This window comes from Muscardinus avellanarius, assembly GCF_963383645.1.
Source record: "Muscardinus avellanarius genome assembly, chromosome: 18".
Lineage (NCBI taxonomy): Eukaryota > Metazoa > Chordata > Mammalia > Rodentia > Gliridae > Muscardinus > Muscardinus avellanarius.
This window is the reverse complement of record NC_137804.1, coordinates 50,943,511-50,965,110: the sequence shown is the minus strand read 5'-3', so window position 1 is coordinate 50,965,110 and position 21,600 is coordinate 50,943,511. Positions and strand designations below refer to the sequence as shown.

Here is a 21,600-nt window from a genome sequence, read left to right as displayed (position 1 = left end):
AAACAGAGTCTCGCTGAGTTGCAGAGGGCCTTATAAATTGCTAAGGCTGCTCAGAAACCTGTCTCAGCTTCCCAAGTATTGGGATTAGAAGTGTGTGCCACCACACCCAGAATTTTGCACAAAACTTTATGAAAGCCAAGCACAGGGCTGCATGCCTGTAATCTCTGAACGTGGGAAGCTAAAACAGGAGTATTGCAAACTGGAGGCCAGCTTCAACAACTTAGTGAGACCCTGTTTCACAAAGTAAAATACAATAAAAAGGTCTGTTGGTGTAGCTCATCGACAAAACACCCCTGGGTTTAATCTTCAGTACTACAAGAAAAAAAAAGTTCATAACGTAATTAACTTTTAGAATCCCCGGCTTTCATTTCCTCATACTCTTTTCAGATACCACTGGTGGTCTTTGGGTTTACCAGCTAGCCCACTTCAACACTCTTTCTCTTTAGGAAAACTAAGTGCAGCAAGACAATGGCTGGAGTTTCAGGATTTAGTAAAGACTTTGACTCTTTTTGTCTCTCTGGGCAAAAATGGGGGTGTTTCAGAAAATTCTCAAGAGTGCAGCTGCTGGGCTAAAAGGTTCAGAGGCCTGTGTCTGAGGACTCCTGAGAGCTGAGACCCCGGCCTTGCTTCTCACAGGGAGCTGACAGTAACCACACCCGGCCACACACAGGGCGCCTTTCCCTAGAGAACCAGTCAGCTTTGTATGATAGAACATTTAATTAGTGTAGGGGAAATAAAATGAAAACACAAAATCCTTTAATTTTTTTTCTTATTAAGAGTAGAGCGTTTATGTTACAACCAAGGTATCAGGTTTTTTTTTTGTTTTTGTTTTTGTTTTTTTTGCGGGTCTGGAACCCAGGGTCATTCTACCTCCGAGCTACACCCCCAGCCCTATTTTTTATTCTTTATTTTGAAACAGGGTCTCACTGAGTTGCAGAGGGCCTCACTAAGTAGCTGAGGCTGTCCGCGAACCGCGATCCCCTTGTCTCGGCCTCCCAAATGCTGAGATTACAAGCATGTGCCACCATGCCCAGCTCAGTATCACTATTTTTAATGAATTGGTTAAAAAATTCTGGTCTCTAGTGAAGAATTATTGACTATTCTAGAATCACACAGGGTTCAGTTTGTAGAGCAGACAAGGGCAGTCTCTGTTTTTGGGGTTAAGGAGAAGCTTGCAGCTCGAGAGGTGATGACCACCTGAGACAGGGTAGTGTTCCCTGACAGCTTGTTAGAAAAGAGCCAGCTTCTATAGAATAACATCTCGTCCTTCAGCAATAATTATTCAGAGTAATATATGATAATTTTTTATTTTATTTTTATTTTTATTATTTTTAAAATTTTTTATTGGTGCACTGTATTCATACATCATAGTGGGATACAAAAAACTTTTGTAGACATACATGACACATCGCCCAGTCAGCCCCCACCCAATCCCCACCCCATTCCCTCCCCATCCCTCCTTCCCATGCTTGGCTTAGTGGTTGACATCTAGTATTATAGCAATTTTTCCAAAATTAAAAATGATAATCTCACATAACAGTTTCATTTGTCTGATTCCAAGCTTTTGATAACTTAAAGATAACATTTTAATATTTCTTTTTGCTTTCTTTCTTACCAGAGGATATTTTTTTCTTTTTTATTTTAGGTGAAACTATCATATATTTATATATTTATTTTTCAGAAAAATTCTATCCTAATATGGAATATGGACTCTAGATACCCAAAATGATCTCGAAAAAGAACAAAGCTAGAAGATGTATATTTTCTAATTTCAAACCATATAGAGCTACAATAATTGAAACAGTGTAGTACTGTTCTAAAGGCAGATATATAAACCATTGGGGTTAAATAAAAGCCTAGAGATACATTCTTCCATATATCGTCAAGTTATTTTTGACAAGGCTTCCACGAACATTTGGTGGAGGAAATAATAATCTTTTAACAAAATATTGTTGAAAAATAATAATTACATGAAAAAGAATAAAATTGGACCCTTACCTAATCCCACATACAAATATTAAATATAAATCTTAATACTATAAACTTTTAGAAAAAAATCTGCGTCATAAAACCTCACAACATTGAAATTGACAGTGATTTCTTGGATATGATTTCAATGGCACAGGCAACAAAAGGGTATACAAAATCCCTAAAAACTAAAATATTGTATATCCAAAGACAATGTAAACAGAGTTAAAAGTTACTGATAGAATGGGATAAATTATTTCCAAATGCTATATCTGAAGGTATATTAATATTTCAAATAGAAATCCCAGAAATTAGCAACAATAAAAGCAAACAATACAATTTAGAGATAGGTAAAAGACTAACATAAATAATGAATCTCCACAGATAACCAATCTTAGTTGTCTGTTGGATGGAAAGTCTTGTTTCTCTGGTTCTGGTGTGTGTTACCTATTTCTTCTTTGTAGTTAATCTCTTTGAGTATTTTCTCTAGCGCTGGTTTTGAAGACATAAATTCCTTCAGTTTCTGTTTGTCATGGCAGCTTCTTATTTCTCCATCTAATTTGATAGAAAGTTTTGCCGGGTAGGAAATTTTTGGCTGGAAGTTGTTTTCTTTCAGAGTTTGGAATATGTTACTCCAAGCCCTTCTGGCTCTCATGACTTGGTTTGGGAAGTCTGGAGTGATTCTAATTGGCTTGCCTCTGAATGTCACTTGGCCCTTTGTTTTTGTTGCCTTTAAGATTCTCTGCTTGGCTTCCACATTGGTCATTTTGACAATTATGTGGCGTGAGGATCCTCTTCTCCGATCCTGTCTAAAGGGAGTTCTATAAGTTTCCTGGACCTGTGTATCAACCTCTTGCTCTATGTTTGGAAAATTTTCTGCTGTTACTTCCTTGAAGAGATTGTTGATCCCTTTGGTTTCACCTTCTTTTCCCTCCTCTATTCCAATAATTCTTAGGTTAGCTCTCTTAAAATGGGCCCATATTTCTTCAATATCAGATTCCTGCTGTCGGATATTTTTTCCTAGATTAGAAACTATGCGTTCATTTTTGGAATGATCATCTTCTAAGAACGAGATTCTATTCTCCATGTGGTTGTTTGTACTTTGAACTGAGGCCTTTTACTTCATTAATTGGATCCTTTATCTCTTTTTGGCTCTCTCTGAATTCTTTTAGAAACATCTCTATTATTTCTAAAGTTATTTTCCTGATTTGATCTTCTAGAAATCTCTGAATTTCTCTTTTATTGGGTTCTGATGTTGTGGGGTTGTGGGCATTCATTGCTCCATTGTTATTCCTCTTTCCCATGATTTCGGGAGTTTGAGCCTTCTCTGGGTTCTTCCCTTGGGTCACTATGACTTCACTTAAGGTGCTCTGGATCTCGAGTCTGTGGTATCTCAGTCCCCACTACTCCTTTACTGGGTTGTATTGCAAAGTTTCAGATCCAGGGAGTCAATCGAGGCTGCTTTAGACCATGGGGGGTGCCAGGTTGGGCGTTCTCTATGGTGTGATATCTCTGCCACCGCCACTCCCCCACTGAGTAAAGTCCCTGGGAGTCAGTACTGGGATTTCTCCTCTAGGGGCCGCAATTTGACTCACTGTTGTTGAATACGCAGATGGAGCTGTAGTGGACTCGGTAAATTCGCTGCTGCTGCAGCTGCCGCTGGTGGCAATATCTTATTTTATTTTTAAAAACTGGCCAGTGATTTTTCTTTTTTTCCTTTTTTTTTCTTTTTCTTTTTTGTTTGGTTTTGTTTGTTTTTGGTGGTACTGGGTTCCTGGAAATCCTTCTACCTCCAGGCTACACTCCCAGACCTGTTTTATATTTTTTATTTGAAACAGGGTCGTTAAGCCAGCGCAGCTGACTATGAACCTGCGCGATCCTCCTGTCTCCACCTCCCAAGCGCGGGGATAACAAGCGTGCGCCACCACGCCCGGCAATAGGAAGGGATTTTTTTTTTTTTTTTTTTTTTTTTTGGTGTTACTGGGGTTCCTGGAAGCCCTTCTACCTCCGGGCTACACTCCCAGACCTATTTTATTTTTGGAAACAGGGTCTCAAGCCAGCACGGCTGGCTTTGAACCTGCGAGATCCTCCCATCTCCGCCTCCCAAGCGAGAGGATTACAAGCGTGCGCCACCACACCTGGCTGTGATTTTTCATTCTTGTCTTTGCTATTCTTTTGAAGCACGTGTTTAGAAGGGCTAGTAACTTATTTTTTGAAAGGAATATTGTATAGCCAGCCAGGATGAGACAGGCCTGTAATTCCAGTAGTTGAGAGGCTGAAACGGGAGGATCCCAGGTTTGTGGCCAGCCTCAGCAACTTAGCAAGACCATTTGCACACACACACACAAATAATAATAATAATGAAAAACCCAAAGGGCTGAGAGATAGAATGACCCTGGGTTCAGTCCCTAGTACTAAAAAATAAAAAGGGCTACGGGTATATCTCAGAGGTAGAATGTCCCTAGGTTTAATCCCCAGTACCACAAACTAAAAAAGGGCTGGCAATATGGCTCAGAGGTAGAATACCCCTGGGTTCAATCCCCAGTACTATAAATAAATAAATAAATAAATAAATAAACAAACAAACAAACAAACAAACAAAAATATTACCTCTGAAAACTACCTAACTTGGCTTAACAGTCAGAATGAAAAATCATAATTTATGTGACTCAACTCTCCAGAGAATGTTGTCTGTCCCATAAAATGTGCTCTCTAGAAAGGGCAAGCCCATAACTATAGTGTGAGGGTCTGAATTTCCTGCTGGGACCAGGACTTTCCAGATGGGCACCATGACAAGTGACCAGGCCAGTCACCGTCGTTTCCCGCCTGCATCCACGGCACGTCTGTTGATTTTGGATTGACACAGAGTTGTAGAGATGGTTGGAAAGCCTTGGGTAAGGTAGTGGGTGCTTACCGCGGGGTGTCAAGCCTCAACCCCATTTTTTTTAGCACTGGGGATGGAACCCAGGGGCATTCTATCTCTGAGCTAAACCCCAGCCCTATTTTTATTCTTTATTTTGAAACAGGGTCTCGTTGAGTTGCAAAGCGCCTCACTAAGTAATTGAGGTTGTCCGCGAACCGCGATCCTCCTGTCTCAGTTTCCCGAATGCTGGGATTACAAGCATGTGCCACAATGCCCAGCTTGAACCCAGTTTTGTGGGACTCTGTGGATTCGGTTATTTGTGGAGGACCCTCAGAGGGCACGACAGCAGTAATCCCAAGAGTGTACCCGGCTGCCTGGGGCCGTCTTCATGTGACATCCACGAGCTCCTGATTCTCCATCTTTGCACAGGACACACCTGTTGGATGTCAGAACTATTGGTGCCTCGTTTGATACCTTTTCAATAGCAAATACTGGTGTAACAAAGAGAAAAAGACAGTTAAAAAAAAAAAAGAGGGGGGATAAAGCCGGGCACAGTGGTGCTGGCCTGTAATCTCAGTACTTGGGAGGCTGAGACAGGAGGATCACAGGTTTGAGGACAAACCCACGGAGTTAGCGAGGCTCTCGGGAACTTAGTGAGACCTTGTTTCAGAATTAAAAAAATAAAATAGGGCTGAGGGGTGCAGCTCACACGTAGAATGCCACTGGGTTCAGTTCCCAGTAACTAACACACATTCAGAGAGAGAGAGAGAGAGAGAGAGAGAGAGAGAGAGAGAGAGAGAGAGAGAGAGAGAGAGAGAGAGAGAGAGAGAGAGAGAGGAGACAGAGAGGCTGAGACTTCAGGTCCTATCTATTTTCTGAGAAAGAGAGAAGAGAAGAAAAGAGAAGAGGAGGAAGGAGAGAAGAGAGTAGAGAGGCTGAGACCTCAGGTCTTATCTATTTTCTGAGAGAGAGGGAGGGAGGGAGGCTGGCTCTGTCTGTGTTAAGTCTTATGTATTTTCTCCAAAGCCCTTGCTCAGCTGGGCCCCCGTTGTGTAGAGGTCTCACCACCCCCACTGCTGTCCACTGCAAAGTCAGGCCCAAGGAGCACACACTAGGCTGGTTTTCTTTGGCTACACTTCACGTGTACCCAGTTTCTTTTTACTCTGTCAACATGTCACCTCTCCGAGCACACACACGTCCGTTGTTGACATCCACACATCACTGGCTGTGTCCCGTGGGCTCACAAATACGATTTGCACGTTCCTGAGGCTCTGTCTGACCACCTGAGAAGGGCCAGGGCCTCTCTCCTGCCCACGTACGCTGAGAAGCCCAGGATTTATGGAATCAGCATCCACTCCTTATTTCTTCTATCTGTCTCGAATCCCTCTTGTCATTGCTCGGTGTTGCGCTAGACATAAATTGATGATGTCTCTCTGTGCAGTTAAATAGAACTGGCCCAATAAATGAGGGTCCCATCGGTTCAATTAGGAGTTGGTCATGGGAGAAATAATAGAGTTGACCCAGGGTTAGGGATATTTAAGTTTTCAAATGTAGACGTCCTGTTCCAATAAATCGAAATTTTCCTGCAAATCAATACTCTGTGCAAAGTGCTTAATGGCCAGCGATTAATGACAGGCGCTTAGACTGTGGTTTCTTATCAAAAAGTAATCCAGAGAATTATAGTCAAATACTGTTGTGCGTTCATGTGAGAGCCTTCGAGAAGGTGATGGTTAAAGGTGGGAAATTCTGTTCAACTTGGAAAGTGTATTTCTCTTTGGAGAGTTAAATTAAGAATTATTAGCCACACAAGGTGGATCACACTTGTCATCCCAGCATCTGGGAAGCTGAGACAGGAGGATCACGGTTCACGGACAGCCTCAGCTACTTAGGCCCTTTGCAACTCGGTGAGACCCTGCTTCAAATTAAGAAGAAAAAATATGGCTGGGTATGTAGCTCAGAGGTAGAATGCCCCTAGTTTCCATCCCCTGTACCTAAAAAAAAAAAAAAAAAAAAAGAATTAGTAGCCAGGCAAGGTGGCACACACTTGCCATCCCAGTCTATGGGAGGCTGAGACAGGAGGATTGCGGGTTCCAGGCTAGCCTCAGAAACTTAGCTAGACTCGCCGGGCGTGGTGACGCACGCTTGCAATCCTTGTGCTTGGGAGGCTGAGACAGGAGGATTGCGCAGGTTCGAAGCCAGCCTCTGCTGGCTTAATAGACCCTGTTTCCAAATAAAAATATAAAATAGGTCTGGGAGTGTAGCCTGGAGGTAGAAGGTTCCTGGGTTCCATCCCCAGTACCACAAAAAAAAAAGAAAGAAAGAAAGAAAGAAGAAAGAAAGAAAGAAAGAAAGAAAGAAAGAAAAAGATAAGAAACTTAGCTAGACTCAGTTTTAAAATAAAAATAAAATAGGGCAGGGGGGTGTAGCTCAGAGGTAGAATAACTCTGGGTTTAATCTTTAGTACCACCAAAAAATAATAGCAAAACAGATATAGAGAAAACTTGTGTTCCGTGCTAGCAGTAGAGTAACTGGGTTAACTCCCCCCTCCCCCGCTATGCTATAGAGTAAACTCAGGAACGTCCTGTATCGCAGACCCCCCCACCCCCAGCCCAAGAGCTGGATCCCTCCTCTCCCCGTAGCAATTTCCCATCAGCAGCCAGAGTCCGTGGTAGTAGCGATGGCGACGGATGCCGCTACTCTCGGGGCTGATGTTTGAGTGCTCGTTATGACCGCGCTCAGCATTTTACATCTGCCGTCTTACGTTACCCTCACGCTGTCCGAGGAGACGTGTTACTGCTGCTGCTGCTGCTGCTGCTGCTGCTGATGATGATGATGATGATGCTGGTGCTGATGATGATGCTGTTGATGATGCTGCTGCTGCTGCTGATGATGATGATGATGCTGCTGATGCTGCTGATGCTGCTGATGTTGTTAATGCTGATGCTGCTGATGATGCTGATGTTAATGCTGATGCTAATGATGATGATGATGATGATGTTGATGCTGCTGCTAATGATGATGGTGCTGATGCTGCTGATGCTTCTGATGCTTCTGCTGATGCTGCATATTTCCACTTTAGCGACGAGGATGGAAGGCCACCGATGTTGAAACTGGCCGTGACTGCATAGTTCCTAATACCCAGAGCTGGGATTTAAACCTCCGAGGTCCGCTTTTAGAGTGGATGATGATTTCTCTGTACTGCCATTCTGGAAGCTCCTGAGCCCCGCTCTTTTTAAGGAGATGATGTGGCACAGTGCTTTCCGAGCTCACCCTTGCTGCATCTTAGCAAGACCCGGTTTCAAAAGAAAAAAATAAAGTTAGAGGGAGTAGTGCATGCCTGTAATCCGTGTGAGACAGGAACTCTTAGCAAACATCGCAGGACTCAACTGGAGGCTGTAATTCTTTTGCACAGTTTTGTGAAGACAAAACTAGTATTGAAGATATTTGAATAAAATGCGCAGGAATCAGATCATAAAATATTTCTTAAATAGCCTTCTGCCCCTGGGCTACACTCACAGACCTATTTTATATTTTATTTGGAAACAGGGTCTCACTAAGTTGCTGAGAGCCTCACTAAGTAGCCGAGCCTGGCTTCGAAACTGCGCGATCCTCCTGTCTCAGCCTCCCAAGCGCGGGGATGACAAGCCTGCGCCACCACGCCCGGCTTAAATCAATTCATTTGTATTCAGTTGATAAAATGCAGAAACAGCTCCTTGTTCTTTGGTATAGTTAAGGAGACGTATTTATAGACAGAAACGATCACTTTGTAAATCTTTCTATTTCTGAAAGCCATCAGCCTTTCCAGGTGATCACCATTAAAGGCTTGGTATTGCATTCCCTGTTCCCCAGGACTTTGGAGGCTGAGACAGGAAGAGTGCAGGTTCAAGGGCAGCCTCTGCCATTAGGAATGCTCTCAGCAGTCCAGCAGGACCCTGTTTTGGAAAAAAAAAAAAAATCCAGGTGAAACGCTGAAAATAGGGGTTCGGGGGAAATTGCAAAGGAGGTAAACACCAGCTGAGGTATCAGGAAAGCTCTTTAATCAGACCCGGCACCTTCGGAAGGGACAGACGAGCCACGCAGTCTGAAGAGTTGCACATAGCCCTGGTCGGCCGGCTGAGTCACCTGGCGGAGCGGAAGTACCGATGTCTTATAGGCTTGCCGATTCTTTCCAGACATCTGGAGTCTCTCGACCTCTGGAGTCTGCCTCGCGATGCCTGGAGTCTCGAGGCACCTGGATTCTCACGATATCTCTGCTTCTGGGGTTCCGCTTCCTGCTGCGGGGTCGCATGGGGGGAAGAGAGGGGGACCCAACCTATCGTCAGGCATAGTGGTGCACTGTAGTTCTAGTACTAAGGAGGCTAAGAGAAGATGAGTGCTGATTTGAGGCCAGCCTCAGCAATTTAGCAAGGCTCTCAGCAACTTGGAAAGACCCTGTTCCCGAATTAAAAAGAATAAAATAAAATGGGGCTGGGACGTCGGGATAGAACACCCCTAGGTTTGACCCCCAATACCAAAAGAGAAAGAAAAAGAAAGATTTGGCATCTTGGTATTAACATATGCGAATATAAACTTAGAAAACAGTCATTATACTTATTATGGCTTTGGCTTTTGAATGAATTGCAGCCATAGCGTCCATATTATTCTGTAACCCAGGGCCAGTCTACCTCCAAGATATACCCCCGGCCCTATTTTTTATTCTTTATTTTGAAGCAGGGTCTCACTGAGTTGCAAAGGGCCTCACTAAGTAGCTGAGGCTGTCCACGAACCGCGATCCTCCTGCCTCAGCCTCCCAAATGCTGGATTACAAGGGTGCGCCACCACTCCCGGCTCTAAACATTCCTTACCACTGCCTGTCACAGCTAGAACATTCCCCGAGGTGGCTTGGATACCTTTCATTTAATCCTTTCTGCCCTCCTGGGCACTCTTTTTGGGGTTGGGTTGCTTTCTTTTTGGTCTTTTAAAAATTTTTTTTTGTTATAAACCACCCTGCCACAAATATCTAAACTTTTTCTCCCGAAGAGACAACTGCCGATGAGAACCTTTATTTTATTTATTTGTTTATTTTGGACAAAGCGTAAAGTTTGGCTAGATCATTGTCAAAGCATTTTCAGAGTTTTGAAAAGGCTTTCTTAGCACAGGTCAAGATGTCTTGCTGGGTCATATAAGTCTGCATCTTGTTATTTAGAGAGCTGGAAACGCCACGGAGCACAGTAGCACACGTGTATGAGGCAGGCAACCCGGGCGCCCGATGTTTCAGAGCTGTCCTAGCTGGTCTGGTCACCGTTAGCAACATGCGGCGGCTCACATTTAAAGTACATAAAACGAAATGAAAATTGCAACTCCGGCCCCTTTGTCTTGGCTAGCCTCTTTTGAATAGGCCCACGTTAGACGGCACAAAGGACGGAGCTTCTGATGGACCAGGAGGGTTTAGAATGGGGTGGTGACGTCAGACTATGGGCGTCTGAACCCGGGCTCCCAGCAACTTGTCCTGTGGCCTTGGGCAGCTCCACCCCCAAACCCCTGCCTCTGGGTCCTCATCAATGCAGTGAATTTGATCCTAATCTTACTTCTGGGTTTGTGTGTGAGGAGGAAATGCAATAGCATCCACTTAGTACTTATTTACCCCTTTGCCTGGGGTACAAGTACACACCCCAGAAATGAACGCCATTCTTTCTTTCCCAGGACTTGGCATTCTCTTATTTTCTCTTTCTTTCTTTCTTTCTTTCTTTCTTTCTTTCTTTCTTTCTTTCTTTCTTTATCTTTCTTTTTCTTTTCTTTCTTTCTTTCTTTCTTTCTTTCTCTTTCTTTCTTTATCTTTCTCTTTCTTTTTCTTTTCTTTCTTTCTTTCTTTCTTTCTTTCTCTTTCTTTCTTTCTTAATCTTTTTCTTTCTTTTTCTCTTTCTTTCTTTCTTTCTTTCTTTCTTTCTTTCTCCCTCCCTTCCTCCCTCCCTCCCTCCCTCCCTTCCTTCCTCCCTCTCTCCCTCCCTTCCTTCCTTCTTTTTCTTTCTTTCCTTTCCTACTGGGGATGAAACCCAGATGCATTCTACCTCCGAGCTGCACCCCTTAGCCCTATTTTTTATCCTTTATTTTGAAACACGGTCCCCCTAAGTTTGGAGGGCCTCACTAAGTAGCTGAGGCTGTCCTCTAACGCAATCCTCCTGTCTCAGCCTCCCAAGTACTGAGATTACAAGTGTGTGCCACTGTGCCTGGCTCCATTCTCTTTTTCTTATTTATTTTTCCTCCTCCTCCTCTCCCCCTCCTCCTCTTCCTCCCCCTCCTCTCCTCCTCTTTTCACTCTTCTTGGTCTCAGTCTCGGGGTCTCTGTCGGGGTGCCCCTCCCCCCCTCTCTCTTCTTTTTCCTTTGCTACTTTTCTTCTTGAGGGAGAAGACCTTAAAGCAAAGCCATCACAAGGCGTTGGTGGTGGGAGTTGCAGCTAGATAAACAGAGTCAATAGGATAGGCTGCAGAAAACCCCAGTGTATCAGCCTGGTACCTTTTCTTTTTCTTTCTTTCTTTTTTTAACATGATGTCCCTGGAAACGTGATAGAATTTGTTTTTACTTCTCCTCCGTTAGGAAGTAACCCTTCTGGCTTTGTTAGGAGCCTGGTTTGTAATCATCGTACCCACCCCAGATGGCTTCTGAAAACCCTTTGAAATGACATCTGTCAGGCGTGTGTCCGGCGCCAGCCTGTCATTCCGCTATAAGAAAAGCGGAGGCGGGGCCGTCCCCGGTCCTTTCTCCAGAGCCTCGCTGAATGGATTCTGGCGAGGCTGGCGGGCACCCAGGGATGCTGTGGTTAGTAACCTGGTTTCCAGCACCCGAGGTAGCACAGCCTGGGAAGGCTTCTTCAGCCGGGCCCACCCACCTCCCGCCCCTGCCGCTCAAAGACCATTGGCAGCCCGTTTATTTACACAGAGGGGTGGAACATGGTCCCCCTGCGCGTTTTAATCCCCCTCTCTCATTTTTCCAAGTTCTTGATGATCTCAAACCCTTCCAGGAATTGAGACCCAGAGTCACGGTCGGCTTCAGAGTAAATCTGACAGGTTGGACGTCCAGCACGTGACTGGGAGAAGATGGCTCCAGCAGGAAAAGCAACTTAATCTGCTCCAGGGACTGGAAACCCTGCTGAGCTCGAGTTTGGTTGAATTTTGTCATGATCATTTTTTATTTTATTTTTTTCCCTGCAGCGGGGGCCTGGAGTGTGGATTTAGAAGCCGAGCATGAGAACTGCCGTCTAGAACAGATTTGGGGCAGGTCCTTTCACAGCATGCCTCAAAAACATGCTATTTTTGCCGCGTGCTGGGATTTCCCCAGTGACGCACGCACAGCACACTGCTGGTGTTGTGCTAGAAGCCGGCTGAGCAGCTTTTGCCGGTGGCCGGAGACTTCACACCCTCCTCTCTGTCCCCTCTCCTGGTTGCGGAGCTCACCCTCCTTCAGGAATATTGATGGTCTTTCTTTGCTTCAAGAAGTTAGGTCTTAGCCGGGCGTGGTGGCGCACGCTTGTAATCCCCGCGCTTGGGAGGCGGAGACAGGTGGATCGCGCAGGTTCGAAGCCAGCCGCGCGCGCTGGCTTAGGAGACCCTGTTTCCAAATAAAAATGTAAAAATAGGTCTGGGAGTGTGGCCCGGAGGTAGAAGGGCTTCCAGGAACCCCAGTACCACCAATAAATAAATAAATAAATAAATAAATAAATAAATAAATAAATAAATAAAATAATATAAAATAGGTCTGGGAGTGTAGTCCAGAGGTAGAAGGGCTTCCAGGAACCCCAGTACCACCAAAAAAAAAAAAATAAATAAATAAATAAATAAATAAATAAATAAAATAATATAATATAAAATAGGTCTGGGAGTGTAGTCCGGAGGTAGAAGGGCTTCCAGGAACCCCAGTACCACCAAAATAAATAAATAAATAAATAAAATAATATAAAATAGGTCTGGGAGTGTAGCCCGGAGGTAGAAGGGCTTCCAGGAACCCCAGTACCACCAAAAAATAAAAAAATAAATAAATAAAATAAAATAATATAAAATAGGTCTGGGAGTGTAGCCCGGAGGTAGAAGGGCTTCCAGGAACCCCAAGGTCTTCATGCAAACCCTCTAATCCCAGTACTTAGGAGGCTAAGACAGGAGGATCCCAGGTTCGAGACCAGCCTCAGTCACTTAGCAGAGTTCCTCAGCAACTCAGTGACACCCTGTTTCAAAATAAGAAAAGGAAGAGGTCTGGGGTATATCTTGGAAGTAGAATGCCCTCCCCAAGTTCAGGTCCCAGTACCTCCACAACAAAACAGGAAACGAAACACCCACTTTAGCTCTTCAGCCAAGTGGGGTGGGCACTCCTGTAATCCTGGTATTTGAGAGACAGATGCAGGAGGATCCAGAGGTTCCAGGCCAGCAGCCCCAGCAACTCAGCTGGACCCTCAGCAACTTAGCAAGCCCCTGTTTCAAAATAAAAAATAAAATAGGTCTGGGACTGTAGCTCCCTGGGTTCAATCCCCAGTAGCACTAAAAAGGAAAAAAAAAAAAAAAAGTTTTTCACGTTCATTCAAAAATTCTTAACTTCCTCCTCTTGCCTTTAAATACCCCGGTTCCCTCATCAACTGGCTGCTCGTGAGTTTCTGTTCCAAGATCCTTTCCGACCTTCAGACTGAGAAGGAACCTAACATCCTCAAAGCGAGCTCTGGGTCCTCCACCCCCAGGCTCAGCCTCTGTAAATGGCACAGAGCATCCGCAAGTCAAAAGGAAGTCAATTCTTGTTTTTTTTTTTTTTTTTTTTGGTGGTACTGGGGATGGAACCCAGGGCTATTCTACAACTGAGCTACAACCCCAGCCCTATTTTTTATTTTATTTTATTTCATTTTATTTATAAGTGAGATGCAAAGGGCCTCACTAAGTAGCTGAGGCTGTCCACGACCGGCGATCCTCCTATCTCAGCCTCCCAAATACTGGGATTACAAGCGTGAGCCGCCACGCCCGGCTATGGGAAAACTTTAAATGTCCTTCATCGACGATTCTTTGCGGTTCCGAGCTATCGTTTGAATGCAGGAGCAGAAATCCCTATTTTTCCCCCTTTTTTTAGATCTTCTATAACATTTCGCATAGATGCCTAGTACACCCCAGGTAATTGCTTCATGGTTTCTTTGCCTGGTTGATGTGTGTGTGTGTGTGTGTGTGTGTGTGTGTGTGTGTGTGTGTGTTACTGGGGATGGAATCCAGGGGCCTTCTACTTCTGGGCTACACTCCCAGACCTATTTTATATTTTATTTGGAAACAGGGTCTCACTAAGTTGCTGAGAGCCTCACTAAGTAGCTGAGGCTGGCTGCGAACCTGTGAAATCGTCTTGTCTCAGCCTCCCAAGCGCGGGGATGACAAGCGTGCGCCACCACGCCCGGCTGCCCGGTTGATTTGTAAGCCAGGTTCTGCTCATTGCTGGGCTAACCTGGCGGCTCCCAGCCCAGCGCCTGAACGCATCTCTCCCAAGAGAAACCATCACATCCCTTAGCCTCTAAAAATATGACTTCTTTTGTTCAGGGAGAGAAGTTTTCTACCAAACCCAGTGCCTTCCTGTAGCGAGGACTTGCCGTGGCCCCTTTGGCCAGCGGGTTGCTATTGCAGAGGGCAGTGCCAGCTCAGTCCCTGGCAGCTCAGCCTCGTGTTCACACACGCAGAGGCGCCATGGTCTTCCAGGGACCTACTAGGTCCTGTGTGCCCACATATATCAAGGAGCGCCGGGGTTCCTTTCTCTACAGTAATTTTATGACTGTAATCAGGTGCCACAGTGAAATTCAGAGGATGCATTTTATATACATCTGCGTATATAAGTGCATGGGGTGCTTTCCCAGATCCGCCCGCCTCTCTCTCCCTGTACGCGATGGCGAGGTTGGCAGTGAGACGTTCCTAGAGGACACAGCGTTACTTGAGACTTCCTTCCTCAGCCTCCTCCATCCCCTCCCGGCCTCCGTACGCAAGCTCGCTCATTTATCTGAGATAACACAGGACCCTTTGCTGTCTGAGACTGGAAACTACATTGTGTATATACACCGCACTTTCTTTTCTTTTCTTTCCTTTATTTATTTTTATTTTTTTAGTGGTTGCACTCAAGATTGAAGACTGAACCCAGGGGCATTCTGTCTCTGAGGGATACCTTTAGTCCTTTTTTTTTTTTTTTTTTTTTTTTTTTTTGCGGGTCTGGGGATGGAACCCAGGGGCATTTGACCTCCGAGCTACAACCCCTGCCCTATTTTTTATTCTTTATTTGGAAACCGGGTCTCACTGAGTTGCAGAGGGCCTCACTAAGTAGCTGAGGCTGTCCATGAACCGCGATCCTCCAGGTCTCAGCCTCCCGAATACTGGGTTGACAAGCTTGCGCCACCACGCCCAGCTAGTCCTTTTTTTTTTTTTAAACGGTCCTGGGGATTGAACCCAGGGGCATTCCACCTCCAAGCTACTCCCCTATCCCTATTTCTTTCTTTCTTTCTTTCTTTCTTTATTTATTTATTTATTTATTGTGATACTAAAGATGGAAACCAGGGCCATTCTACCTCCAAGCTATACTCCTAGCCCTATTTATCTATTTATTTATTTTTATTTATTTATTTATTTATTTATTTATTTATTTATTGGTACTAAAGATGGAACCCAGGGCCATCCTACCTCCAAGCTACATCTCTAGCCTTATTTTTTCTTTTTTCTTTTTCTTCTTCTTTTTTTTCTTTTTCTTTTTCTTTCTTTCTTTTTTTCTTTTTTAATTTTTTTAATTTTTTTTTTTGAGATACTTGTGATGGAACCCAGGGGCATTCTACCTCCAGGAAACACACCCAAGCCCTATTTTTTTTATTCTTTATTTTGAAACCAGGTCTCACTGAGTTGCAGAGGGCCTCACTAAGTAGCTGAGGCTGGCTGTGAACTGTGATCCTCCAGTCTCAGCCTCCCAAATGCTGGGATTACAAGCGTGTGCCATCGCACCCGGCTCCTATTTTTTTATTCTTTCTTTATTTTTCTGTGGTACTGGGGATGGAACCCAGGAGCATTCTACCTCTGAGCAACATCCCCAGCCCCATTTTTTATTCTTTATTTTGAAACAGGGTCTCTCTGAGTTGTGGAGGGCCTCACTAAGTAGCTGAGGCTAGCTGCGAACCTGCGATCCTCCTGTCTCAGCCTCCCAAGTACTGGGTTGACAAGCATGCACCACCATGCCTGTCTGCCCTAAACCTTTTAAAATATTCATTCATTCATTCACTCATTCATTCATTGTGATACTGAGGATGGAACTCCGGGGCATTCTATCTCCAAGCCACATCCCCAGCCCTATTATTTATTTATTTATTTATTTATTTTTATTCATTAATTTTTTTGTGGTATTAGGGATGGAACCCAGGGGCATTCTACCTCTGATCTACACCCCCAGACCTATTTATTTATTTATTTGTGGTACTGGAGATGAAACCCAGGGGCATTCTACTTCCAAGCCCTAACCCCCAGCCCTATTCTTTTATTCTTAATTTTGAAACAGGGTCTCCCTAAGTTGCAGAAGGCCTCACTAAGTAGCTGAGGCTGCCCGCAAACCTGCGATCCTCCTGCCTCAGCCTCCCAAATACTGGGGTTACAAGCGTGTGACACCATGCCCGGCTATTTATTTATTTTTGAAACAGGGCCTTCTTAAGCTGCTGAGGGCCTCGCTAAGTTGCCGAGGCCTTGAACAGGGGATCCTCCTGTCTCAGCCTCCCATGTGCTTATATTACACACTGCTGCCACCCAGCCTGGATCATTCCACATTTTCCTTTACCTAGTCAACGACTGTCAGGCACCCAGGTTTTAGCCATTGCAAATTGAGGCGCACATGGATTTTGAGGCTTGTAATAAAATAAAAACGGCCTAGGCTCGGAGCGGAGGGCGGAGGCCTTGTTAGTATTTGCCGGCGTTCTTAAGATGCTACCCGTGAAATGTCGTCGGTGAAGCTTCAGTGCACCTGTCGCTTTGGATGTATTGTTTTAAAAAACGGATCCTCCCGGGGCCTGGAAGTGAGGCTCTTGTGCTCTCGGGAGGCCGTCGCCCTACCTGTCCTGGCCTGGACCTCAGCCACAGGGCTCCAGGCGGGTCTGCGGCAGCACACTGGACAGGCAGGTTTAATGACACCGGAGGAGGGACTTCCTGTTCTCCCTGACTGATGGCTGCCTGTTCTCCCTGACTGATGGCTGCTTGTGCTTTGGTCTTTTCTGCTGCAGGCACCACCCGATCACCACGAGAAGGAGAAGTACCTGGCGTGGATTACAACTTTCTGACTGTCAAGGAATTCCTAGACCTCGACCAGAGCGGGACTCTCCTGGAAGTTGGGACCTATGAAGGTGATTAGCCGCGGGCCCCGGGGCAAACGCCATTCCCTGTCCATGTCCCTAGACAGGACACAGGAGCCGGGGCGCTGCCTTCCATCACCCCAGTACTCAGGAGGCTGAGACAGGAGGATCACAGGTTCAAGGCCAGACTCAGCAGCTAAGCAGCAGACTCTCAGCAACCTAGTGAGACCCTATTTCAAAATAAGAATTTTTAGCCGGGCGTGGCGGCGCACGCTTGTAATCGCAGCATTCGGGAGGCTGAGACGGGAGGATCACGGTTCGCGGACAGCCTCGGCTACTTAGCGAGGCCCTCCGCAACTCAGTGAGACCCTGTTTCAAAATAAAGAATAAAAATAGGGCTGGGGGTGTAGCTCAGAGGTAGCATGCCCCTGGGTTCCATCCCCAGTACTGCAAATAATAAAAATAAATAAATAAATAAATAAAATATTTTTGAAAAAGGGCTGGGAGGGTAGCCTTGAGGGAGAATGCCTCCGGGTTCAGTTCTCTGTGCCCTCCCAAATTAAAGCAACAATAACAGGACATCACAGGTCCTATTATTAAGTAGGATTCATAGTAATAGAATACATAAAATCAGGCTTTGGGGGCGCTCTGACAATGGTTTCTATTTCTCCAGAAGGTTTCTGTTTTTTATCATGAGTTGGCGTGTGCATTTTGTTTTGTTTTGTTTTGATTTTTATGGTACTGGGGATGGAAGCCAGGGACATTCTACCTCTGAGCTATATCCCCAGCCCTGTTTTTTGGACTTTTTATTTTTGAAACAGGGTCTCACCGAGTTGCAGAGGGCCTCGCTAAGTAGCTGAGGTTGTCCGCGAACCGCGATCCTCCGGTCTCAGCCTCCCGAATGCTGGGATCACGAGCGTGCGCCGCCACGCCCGGCTATGTGTGTTGTGTTTAAAAGTGGACGTGCTCCGCGTTCTAGAAGTGCGGGAGAGACTATATTAATCACAGAAGGTGGCCTGATGGGCCGTGGTGTTTTAATCTTGAAGGAATGAAATACTGTTTTTGCTGCTAGCTGGATTTGGGCGTTTTTAAGCAGAAAATACATTTTATTCTTTATTTTGAAACATTCTCACTAAGTTGCTGAAGGCCTCACCTCGAACCTGCAATCTTCCTGTCTCAGCCTCCCAAGTACCGGGGATCAGGAGGGTGCACCACCACGCCCGGCTCCTGCTGTTTTTTTTTTCTAATGTTATGCTGATTTGCGGTCAGCATATAAGGTTCTCTTTTTCCACCTCTCTGCCAGCCTTTGTTAGTCTGGGTTATTTTGATAATCACCATTCTTACCGGCATGAGGCCGGATCTCCTTGTGGCTTTGATTTGTGTTTCTAATGATCAGCCTTGCTGACAACTTATTTTTTCTTGTTGCTTATTTATCTTCAAAATGTTACATGTTCTAAAAAAAACGACTGTAGTTTGGTTACTCTTGGGAGCGGCAGTGTCTGAGAAGTGGTGTGGTGTGATGCTGTTAACTCGGCCAGATTATTCATTGGGTCACAGTTATATGTTTCTCTTTATAACTCTTAAAATTAAGATTTATTGGACAAGCAAAAGGGCAATTTATTTATTTATTTGTACTGGGGATTGAACCCAAGGCACTGTACCTCTGAATTACACTTCTAGCACTGTTCTATTTATTTATTTATTTATTTATTTGTTTATTGCGGGTTTAGGGATGGAAACCAGGGGCGTTCTACCTCTGAGCTACACCCCCAACCCTATTTTTCATTCTTTATTTTGAAATAGGGTCTCACTGAGTTGCAAAGTGCCTCACTAAGAATCTGAGGCTGGCCTCGAACCACGATCCTCCTATCTCAGCCCCCTAAAAGCTGGGATTACAAGCGTGCGCCGCCACGCCTGGCTTACACTTGGAGTTTTGGACGGGCAGAGTGTGAGTGGGAAGTGGGAAAACAAAGGCTTGTGATTAATTTTATTTTTATTAGTATTATTTTTTGAATGTATGAGATCTGGCGCTGGGGAGTAAACCCCCGGGGGCGTTCTGTCTCAGAGCTATACACCCAGCCCTTTTTATCTTTAAATTTTAAAAACAGGGTCATGCTAAGTTGATGAGGCTGGCCTCGAACCTATGATCCTTTTGTCTCAGCCTCCCAAGTACCGGGATTACAGGTGTGCGCCCCGGCACCCGGCTAGGACTTGTCATTTAGGCGACAGCTTAATTTGGAAAAAGAGAAATGGGCTTTCTTTTTCGATTGTCTGTGAGATAAGTTCTATGCAGGCAGAGAAGACTTCGTCCCACTTTCCTCTGTTACTGGGATGAGGGTCGCTGTATCATGGCTGCCTTTTTAGGGGTGAATGCCAGGCCGGCGGTACCGAGTATCTATTTCAGGGTCTCATGGTTGCCTTTCTGGTGGGCCAGACCAGGAACCAAACCCAGCCCAGTCTGATGTCCAGATCCTACAACCCTTCCGGAAAAGCCCTAGAATATCTCGGGTGTAACAAATAATCCATCCGTCTTCAACCTAACTTCCTGGTGTACAAAAATAAGGGAGTAAATATTTTATAGAAAAATGTCAGTCTTGACCGAAACTCTGTTTCTGTGAATGCTGTCTGGTTATGGCTGTTGCAATTTTCTCATGCTTTAAATTAATCCTTTGCACTAAAAAGTGGAGAGCTTTTTGTGGAATGTTAGCCTTTGACCTTTTATTTTATTTTATTTTATTTTATTTTATTTTATTTTATTGGTACTGGGGATGGAACCCAGTGTCATTCTACCTCTGAGCTATACCCTGAGCCCTATATTTTAGTCTTTTTTAAAAATATTTTTTTGGTGGTCCTGGGGGTGAAACCCAGAGGCTTTCTACCTCCAAGCTATACTCCCAGACCTATTTTATACTTTATTTGGAAACAGGGTCTCACTAAGTTGCTGAGAGCCTCGCTCAGGAGCTGAGGCTGGCTGCGAACCTCTGCGATCCTCCTGTCTCAGCCTCCCAAGCGCGGGGATTACAAGCGTGCGCCACCACACTCAGCCAGCCTTTGACCTTTTAGTGGTTTAATTTTTCTGCCATCTGAGATGGCCCATCATTTATTTATTTATTTATTTATTTATTTATTTATTTGTTTATTTATTTATTTATTTATTTTGGAACTGACTGGAGTCTGTTATATGTTGACTCTTAACAAGCCGAGAAAGCAAAGCAGAATTTTTATTAAATGCCAAATACTGAGCCCGGCGCGGTGGAACATGTTTCAACCCTGGTCCTTGGGAGGCCGAGAGCGGAGGATCACAGATTCGAGGCCAGCCTTAGCAACTTACACCATTTCAAAATTTAAAAAGTGACACCGGGCACGGTGGCGCACGCTTGTGATCCCCGCGCTTGGGAGGCGGAGACAGGAGGATCGCACGGGTTCGAAGCCAGCCTCGCTGGCTTAAGAGACCCTGTTTCCAAATAAAAATATAAAAATAAGTCTGGGAGTGTAGCCTGGAAAAAGAAAAAAAAAAATTAAAAATGAATAAAATAGGGGCAGTTGGTGTAGTTCCGAGGTACAAGCCCTATTTTCATATACAAAAAAATAAAAATAAAATGCCAAATCCTATTGAAGGGAAAGTGCTGGGGGGATCCTTGGAGAGCCACGTCTGCTGTGGCCTGCCCCGGCCCAGCCCCGGGCTGGCGGTAGCTGTCTTTTGATGGACTCGAAGGTGCGGGCAAGCTCTGCAGCCCGCTGTCCTGTGCCCCGGCTGACCTAACGGGCCGTGTCTGCGATGCGGATAATCGCGAGCGTCCTCTTAGGAAGGACTGAACGCGCCAGTAATTGGGAAGGGCTTAGTGTCGGTCCGGGCAAACTCTCAATCAGGAGTAGTGATTATATTGTCACAGTCGACTGCCCGGGATCCCCACCCGGCCTTCTCCTGGGTGAGCCGGAGGACCTGCCAGCAAGATCCCTGCCTTTGCTTCCCAGACACGAACCATCTTTCGTACCTCTTTGACTTTCTTTCGTTTGGCTTCATACTGAGTCCAGAGAGGAAAAGCCCAGCTCACACCACAGTGCTCTTGAAAGCCAGGTGCTCTGAATTTTTTATATATAATTTTTATTATATATTTTTATTAAATATATTTTTATTTATTAAATATATAAATATATTTTTATTTATTAAATATATAAATATATGTTTTATTTATTAAATATATTTATTACATATATATTTATTACATATATTTTTATATATAATTTTTAATATATATATATATATTTTTTTGGTGGTACTGGGGTTCCTGGAAGCCCTTCTACCTCCGGGCTACACTCCCAGACCTATTTTATATTTTTTGAAACAGGGTCTCTTACGCCAGCGCGGCTGGCTTCGAACCCGCGCGATCCTCCTGTCTCCGCCTCCCAAGCACAGGGATTACAATCGTGCGCCACCACGCCCGGCTATATATAATTTTTTATATATAATTTTTT

At 44.8% G+C, this 21,600-nt stretch overlaps 1 protein-coding gene across 1 annotated transcript in view; it reads left to right on the top strand.

The window, feature by feature from the left end:
* MAGI1 (membrane associated guanylate kinase, WW and PDZ domain containing 1) overlaps positions 1-21,600 on the top strand; it is a gene marked incomplete at both ends in the record, with an annotated part of 524,358 nt that overhangs the window by 356,716 nt on the left and 146,042 nt on the right. The window contains one exon of the mRNA XM_080715588.1: positions 17,056-17,175. Within this exon, the coding sequence (XP_080571714.1) occupies positions 17,056-17,175 (120 nt within the window). The remainder of the gene's footprint in view (positions 1-17,055; positions 17,176-21,600) is intronic.